This window comes from Amia ocellicauda, chromosome 14, assembly GCF_036373705.1.
Source record: "Amia ocellicauda isolate fAmiCal2 chromosome 14, fAmiCal2.hap1, whole genome shotgun sequence".
Taxonomy (NCBI): domain Eukaryota; kingdom Metazoa; phylum Chordata; class Actinopteri; order Amiiformes; family Amiidae; genus Amia; species Amia ocellicauda.
In genome coordinates, this window is record NC_089863.1 from 27,314,189 (window position 1) to 27,322,726 (window position 8,538).

The 8,538-nt window shown below is 43.8% G+C and overlaps 1 protein-coding gene across 1 annotated transcript in view; it reads left to right on the plus strand.

Moving 5' to 3' along the window:
* The first annotated feature begins 2,129 nt into the window (after positions 1–2,129).
* LOC136767579 (Fc receptor-like protein 2) overlaps positions 2,130–8,538 on the plus strand; it is a 31,809-nt gene continuing 25,400 nt past the window's right edge. Inside the window, exon 1 of the mRNA XM_066721462.1 lies at positions 2,130–2,248. Within this exon, the coding sequence (XP_066577559.1) occupies positions 2,218–2,248 (31 nt within the window). The 5' untranslated portion in view covers positions 2,130–2,217. The remainder of the gene's footprint in view (positions 2,249–8,538) is intronic.

The following is an 8,538-nucleotide window of genomic DNA, read 5'->3' on the forward strand; positions in this document are numbered from 1 at the left end:
ATCCCTCGACGAGCAGGATGAGCTTCCTCCTCTGTAGTACCGGAACATACTCCTCTTGAAAGAGCCCAGGATGGATCCGGCGCACCTCCGGTCTCCAGTCCTCCTGCACCGGGACACAGTCTCTCAAACAGGTTAACGCAGGTTAACTGTGTCCTACACAACCTATTCCTCAAATGTGTTTTCTAGTTGTTTACATTCACGAAACACTCTTCACATCCTGTACTTGTCTTTACAATAACGCTTAGCTTTTATCCTAAACCTGCAGAAAGAAACCTCTTAAATGAGCAGCTCATACCGCTGCTCCTTCTGCACTTTCCCGCTCATTTCTCTAGCTTCCCCTGCAAAAATGAAGTCTCTCAGTGACCGCAGCGCCGGTCCTCTCTGTGTCCACCTCTCCTGTCTCTCAGTGACCGCAGCGCCAGTCCTCTCTGTGTCCACCTCTCCTGTCTCTCAGTGACCGCAGCGCCAGTCCTCTCTGTGTCCACCTCTCCTGTCTCTCAGTGACCACAGTGCCGGTCCTCTCTGTGTCCACCTCTCCTGTCTCTCTGGGCAGCCAGCTCTGCCTGTGTCGGCCCGTCTGTCTGTCCAGGCTGTGGTCACTGAGCCGGTACTGGGTCAGATCTGTCTCTGCTTCGTATCTCTGACAGTGAAGAGACTCTGCAGGGTGGACTCGCTGTTTAGGGTCCAAAATTGATCCAGTTCACTGTGGGATTTAGATTCTGTGTCCCAATGATCCAGACAGGAGGTTTGATCTTTATAATCTGGTTGACTCTGATTGGAGGCAGGAAAGGAGTGCTGACCTGAAGCTGGTCAGTGTTCGCAGTGTTAGTGGGGGTCAGAATGAGCTTAAGGGGACTCTTTTTTCTCTCTCTGTCTCTCTCTCTCTCTCTCTCTCTCTCTCTCTCTCTCTCACACACACACATACACACACACATTTTACTTTCTCTTTCACTCTCACTCACTCCTGTTTGAGCTAAAGCAATTTTATCACTTTTCAAAGTGCGTGGCTGTGTTGCGTTCATTCAGTCAGTCATGTATAGTGGTACTATTGTCACTAACCTCACTCTCACTCACACACACTGCCCTGAGCTCTATACACTCGTTTGTGTGTGTGTGTGTGTGTGTGTGTGGGAGTGTCTTCCTGTTGAAGCTCTGCTCTTCACAGCTCAACTGTCTCTTCAGGGAAGTGACAAACTCAGAGCCCCAGTGACTACAGGCCTGTGACAGAAAGTGCCTCTACTGTCTTTATTCTCTCGAGCCTCAGTTACTTCCTCTCTGATGCGGTGGTGCCCCACCTCCCACAACACTGCCCTCTGCCTCTTTGATCTCATTCTCTCTCTCTCTTGCGCTTCCCCACATACACCTTTCACCTCTCTCTCTCTCTCTCTCTCTCTCTCTCTCTCTCTCTCTCTCTCTCTGCACCTTTCACCTCTCGCCTCTCCCTCATCCTCTGTCTCTCTCTCTCCCGCCTACCCTCCTCAGATAGTGTAGCACCTGATTCTCAAGTGATGGAAACTGCAGGGGTCAGGGGTCAGCTTTAATTAGCCAGGAAAACCTCAACTGCCCTTCCTCTTTCTTCCTCCTCAGTCGGTTTGTTTCAGTTTCGGCAGTGACCTGTGCACCGGGCCCACAGAGCTGCATCGCTATTGTTAGATTTGAAGGCCGTGGCTGTTTGCAGCCAGCCGGCCGCAGTGGCCCCTGTCCATGTCTACCCCTGTGAGCTCTGTGCCAGACTCCCCTCAGATTGTTATTATCATTAGTATTTTTCTATTATTATTAATAGTAGATTGTTGTAATTATTATCATTATTGAAATGTATGTACACTTTACACTTTACTCAAAACATGCTTCGAGTCCCACATCTCCCAGTGTGTGTGTGTGATTGTTGGAGTGTGTGTATCTGTGTGTGTATGATTGCATGAAATATTCTCTCCCTCTGACTCACGCACACAGAAACAAGAACTTCTTGCAAAGAAGCGGCCTGGCTCGGAAAGACAGGAACATTATTTTTAAGGGTGATGTTTCAAGGGCTTGTGTGAGTGTGTGTGGTAGTTTGTGTGTCAGTTTTATCTTGAGAGGCAATTGAAGGCGGGGCTGAGCTGGCACAGTTGAGGAAGCTGAGGTGTGTGTGAGTCTCTGTATGTGTGAATGTGTGTGTGTGTGTGTCTGTGTAAGCCAATGTCCTGTGTCTCTTAGTGTCACTCTCCTGCAGGCAGTATGGGAGCCGCTACTCTGTGCGCTGTGCTGTGTGAGTACCACCGTCTTTCTCTACTCTCTGAGACACTGTCTGTGTGTGTGTGAGTACCACTGTCTCTCTCTCCTCTCTGAGACACTGTCTGTGTGTGAGAGTACCACCGTCTATCTCTACTCTCTGAGACACTGTGTGTGTGAGAGTACCACCGTCTCACACCTCTCTGAGACACTGTGTGTGTGAGTACCACCGTCTCTCTCTCTCCTCTCTGAGACACTGTCTGTGTGAGAGTACCACCGTCTCTCTCTCCTCTCTGAGACACTGTGTGTGTGTGAGAGTACCACCGTCTCTCTCTCCTCTCTGAGACACTGTCTGTGTGTGAGAGTACCACCGTCTCTCTCCTCTCTGAGACACTGTCTGTGTGTGAGAGTACCACCGTCTCTCTCTACTCTCTGAGAGTCTGTGTGTGTGAGTACCACCATCTCTCTCTCCTCTCTGAGACACTGTGTGTGTGAGTACCACCGTCTGTCTCTCCTCTCTGAGACACTGTGTGTGTGAGTACCACTGTCTCTCTCTCCTCTCTGAGACACTGTGTGTGTGAGTACCACCGTCTGTCTCTCATCTCTGAGACACTGTCTGTGTGTGAGAGTACCACCGTCTCTCTCTCCTCTCTGAGACACTGTCTGTGTGTGTGTGTGAGTACCACCGTCTCTCTCTCCTCTCTGAGACACTGTGTGTGTGTGTGAGTACCACCGTCTCTCTGTCCTCTCTGAGACACTGTCTGTGTGTGAGAGTACCACCGTCTCTCTCTCCTCTCTGAGACACTGTCTGTGTGTGAGAGTACCACCGTCTCTCTCTCCTCTCTGAGACATTAGGCACATTTACACGGCCATCTCTGATCCGGATCAGACACATCGGTACATTTGATCTGGCAGTGAAACGCTTGACCAACTCCAGTCCCAGCATGCACTGCAGTGACGTGTGTTTTAAAGGCAGGCGGCAGACAAACAGCCTTCACATCAGTGGAGCAGATAGGAGAGCACATCCCTACTGCCCATATTATATTATTATTATTATTATTTTTATTTCTTGGCAGACGCCCTTATCCAGGGCGACTTACAACATAAGTGCAATACAAAATGCAACAATACAGTTAAGTACAAGGCATCAAACACTGCAAATTCAAATTTACATTAAAAGAAGCAATTCAAGATACATTTCACAATTTCCAATTTATACAGTTAAGTACTGTAAGTGCGGACATACATACTGGAAAGTAAAGCTAAGTGCCGTCAAGATGTAAGGTCACAGTCAAGGGTTACGGGAAAGGGAGCAAGGAGGAAATCAATCAATAACGCAAGAAGCATGATAAAATGCTATGAAGTGCTATCTAACGGGGATTAAACAGGACTAATATTACAAGTACTGTCTGAAAAGATGTGTCTTGAGTAAGCGCTGGAATGAGGCGCAGGACTCTGCTGTTTTGACTTCGGTGGGAAGGTTGTTCCACCATTTAGGGGCCAGGGATGAGAAGGAGCAGCTCTGGAGGAAGGAGAGTGGAGAGGAGGCCGAGTTAGTCTTCTGGCACTGGAAGACCGCAGTGGTCTGGAAACTAAATTCTGTTCCAAATCAGTGAAGCTGAGGAGATTGTTTTCAAATATGTGATATAAATGTGTAATACCTTTCCTTTTCCATGTGCTAAACAATATTGGCATTTTTATAATAAGGAAGTCAGGATTCGACCATATTGGGCGTCATTGTAAACTGAGTGATTCTGTTAATTTTCCACAAAGTTGAGGAGATTACAGTGTTATGATGTTTTACAGTTGGGGTTATGAAGGGTAAGTCATTAACTGAAATGTCTTTACATACAGCCTGTTTGATTTGTATCCATAGGTTGATGTGTTTATTTGAGTGTAGCCATTTTCTAATATATTGTAGTTGATTAGCCAGGTAGTATTGAACAACATTGGTGCCTCTAGGGCTCCTTGGACTTTGCTTTCCTGTAATGTGGTTAACTTAATCCGAGGTTGATTATTTTTCCAGTACAGTTTTGTAATTATTGAGTCTAATGTCGGGAACCATGTGGTTGTAGGTTGTACTGGACCCATGGCGAGAAGGTAGTTAATTTAGGGCAGAATGGACATTTTAATTGTTCCCATTCTGTCAGTGATGGACAGTGGTGGGTTCATCCATCGGTTCAGATCATCTTGTATGATTTGTATGAGTGGAGTAAAATGTAGATGGAATAACTGACAGATTTGTTGAGATATTGATGTCTAGGTATTTGATAATCCAGTGCTGAAAGGGAGAGCAGGTGTCTGGCCTGCAGCATTCTGGGAGTCTCCGCATCAGGGAAGCATTGGAGATTTAGTCCAGTTTATGGAGTAGTCCATAATAGAGAATGCATTTATGACTTCAATCGCTTTTTGTATTGAATCTGAGGGATTTTGGAGGAACAATACATCATCTGCATAAACGCTGATCTTGTGGTTTGTACTGAGACTTTGAATTCTGTCTTATTGCAGCAGCTAGTGGTTCAAGAAATAGAGCAGAAAGAGAGAGAGAGAGAGACAGAGAGAGAGAGAGAGAGAGAAAGAGAGAGAGAGGGGAGGGAGAGAGATCCTTGTCTGGTGCTCAATGTGAAGCTTTGTGATGTTATCCCATTCTTAGTGACTGCTGCCATAGGTGAAGTGTATAATGTCTTTATCCAGTGAATGAACGATTCAAAAACCAATTACCAAAGTAGAAATTTCCAGTTCACTGTGTCAAAGGCTTTTTCTTTAGCTAATGATACAATTATTGTTTTTACTGTATTGTGTTTTGTTATGTTAATTAAATTGAGTAGGCGACGCATGTTGTTTGAAGAGCGTCTACCTCTGAAGAAACCAGTTTGGTCGGGGTAGATAAGCAGTGGAGTTACCGATTCTAATCAGGTGGCTAGAGCTTCACTGATTATCTGAAGGTCTGTATTTATTAGATATAGGGGGCGATAGCTAGAGCATAGTGTTGGGTCCTTGTCTGGTTTAAGTAATACTGAGAAGGGCTGTGTTCATATGTGGAGGAACTGTAGAAGATTGTTTTAATTTGGATGCCATTTTGGTAAATAATGGTGAGATTGTTTGCCAGAAGTGTTTATAAAACTCGGTAGGGTTCATGAGTGGCCCAAAACCCCCAAATATTTTAGTTTTCCAATTGCTTATTGTGGAACGAAAATTGAATGACCAAAACACGGACCATATACACAGCTGGATGTTAACTGGACTGTGGACCGAAACTGCCTAGAAAGCAAAGCGTCCCTATTCCTTTTTCAGCAGGGATGAGATTTCTGAGGTTTCACCAGGAGCAGTAATATCCAAACTGAAAACGGGAAACGATGTCATTCTCTATTTTCTGTCTGTGAGAAAAACCTAAAATGCAAAATCACTGTGACATCGCTATCGCACTCTAGCGTCTGCAGGCTGGAATTACATCTGTTGGTATATCACTTACCATTCAGTAATCTAATACTCGTTTGAATGTTGTGTATGGTCTGTCCCAAGGGTCATTTCTAGCCTTTTGGGGGCCCTAAGCAGGATTTGATTTGCCCCCCCCTCACTTTTTTTCCTCATCCCATTTTTTTCAATGACATAGGTTTAGTGTCTTACACATTTTTGCCCCAGGCTCAGTCATAGTCAGCAGCACCTGTAGTCTGAAGTCTGTCAGTCAATAAAGGTCCTGACAGATATTGCAGATTTAAATAAGTGTATCTCGACCAGGGGTTCTCAGACTTTATCTTGAGCCTCTCTGATCAATGACAAAAAATTACTGCGCCTCCTCATAGTTTATAAGAACAATACAGCAATATTTGGAAAATCATGAATAAAAAAGTAGGGATTTGATCAATATAGAGATCCGTATGAGTTGCAGAAATAGGCTATACATTTTGAGATCAAAAACAGTAGAAATGGAAACCGCTAAAATAAAACTTTACAACAATTTAAGAAACATGACACAAACCAATGATAGATTAATTCCATATAATATTCATTTTTCCTACCTGATCAGTGGGAGGGGTGTGTTTGTTTCCTCAATGGCCAAAGTAATGGGATTTGGGGTTGCAATTTTAGACACATAAGTCATCTTCCGAATTAAGTGATATTTAGTTATAATTGCAGTTAATGTCGAGAAGCCGCTACATGTAAATCCCAGTTTTAAATAAGCTTTGTCAAATTTTCAGCTTTTGCGTTTTGCCGGAACCTCCACTGATGTATTGGATGCAATTCTCCCTTTCTCACAAAACAATACATTTCTCACAACAACTTCTCTTTAAGCACAACGTGTATGGCAAGCCAAATTATCATTTAGAGATATCTCTAAATCATTTAAAGATATCTTCAAATATTTCAAGATACATCAAAAACTTTTAAAGATATCTGCAAATCAATTAGAGATATCTGCAAATCAATTAGAGATATCTTATTTAAAAGTACATTTAGAGATATCTCCAAATGATTTCCAGATATCTCTAAATTATTTCCAGATATCTCTAAATCATTTTGAGATATCTATAAATCATTTTGAGATATCTGCAAATCATTTGGAGATTTCATTTAGGTGAACTTGGACTGTCCAGTTCAATTAAAGTAAAAAGAAAGAAAAAAAAAACATACAGCCAGCTAGGTTTATCTACACACCTAATGTCATCGACATATTGTTGTACAGCAATAAAAATAATAATATAATATTACAATACCTTTCTCTTGTGCTTGTTTTTGTGTGCCATATTGGTGCGTTCTTGTTTTTTTTTTTTTCGCTAGTATAATTTGGTTGCGTTGCAATCCTAATTTTGTTATTCAATTTTTTTCTACTACACCCAAGGCAGGTTTGATTGATGGCAGGTTTCTAGAGCATAACTTACACCGATCAGCCATAACATTATGACCACTGACAGGTGAAGTGAATGACACTGATAATCTTGTTATCATGGCACCTGTCAGTGGGTGGGATATATTAGGCAGCAAGTGAACATTTTGTACTCAAAGTTGATGTGTTAGAAGCAGGAAAAATGGGCAAGTGTAAGGGCCAAAGTGTGATGGCTAGACGACTGGGTCAGAGCATCTCCAAAACTTCAGCTCTTGTGGGGTGTTCCCGGTCTGCAGTGGTCAGTACCTATCAAAAGTTGTCCAAGGAAGGAAAAGCGGTGAACCGGCGACAGGGTCATGGGCGGCCAAGGCTCATTGATGCACGTGGGGAGCGATGGCTGGCCCGTCTGGTCCAATCCGACAGACGAGCTACTGTAGCTCAAATTGCTGAAAAAGTGAATGCTGGTTCTGATAGAAAGGTGTCGGAACACACAGTGCATCGCAGTTTGTTGCGTATGGGGCTGCGTAGCCACAGACCAGTCAGGGTGCCCATGCTGACCCCTGTCCACTGCCGAAAGCGCCTACAATGGGCATGTGAGCATCAAAACTGGACCACGGAGCAATGGAAGAAGGTGGCCTGGTCTGATAAATCATGTTTTCTTTTACATCGTGTGAATGGCCAAGTGTGTGTGCGTCGCTTACCTGGAGAACACATGGCACCAGGATGCACTATGGGAAGAAGGCAAGAAGGGCAGTGTGATGCTTTGGGCAATGTTCTGCTGGGAAACCTTGGGTCCTGCCATCCATGTGGATGTTACTTTGACATGTACCACCTACCTAAGCATTGTTGTAGACCATGAACACCCTTTCATGGAAACGTTATTCCCTGATGGCATTGGCCCCTTTCAGCAGGATAAACGCCCTGCCACAAAGCAAAAATGGTTCAGGAATGGTTTGAGGAACACAACAATGAGTTCAAGGTGTTGACTTGTCCTCCAAATTCCTCAAGATCTCAATCCAATCGAGCATCTGTGGGATGTGCTGGACAAACAAGTCCGATCCATGGAGGCCCCACCTCGCAACTTACAGGACTTAAAGGATCTGCTGCTAACGTCTTGGTGCCAGAGGCAATGCTTCTTGAGAATAGCAAACTCAAAATTTGTGATTGTTTTTTATAGGACAGTGCAGCTCTAACCAACACCTCCAATCTTGTCTCATTATCTGACTCCTGACTCCAATTAGCTTTTGGAGAAGTCATTAGCCTAGGGATTCACATACATATTCCACTTTGCACTGTGAATGTTTAAATTATGTATTCAATATAGACAAGACAAATACAATGATTTGTGTATTATTAGTTTAAGCAGACTGTGTTTGTCTATTGTTGTGATTTAGATGAAGATCAGATCGAATTTTATGACCAATTTATACAGAAATCCAGGTAATTCCAAAGGGTTCACATACTTTTTCTAGCCACTGTATACTGTAACTAGCTCGAGCCTT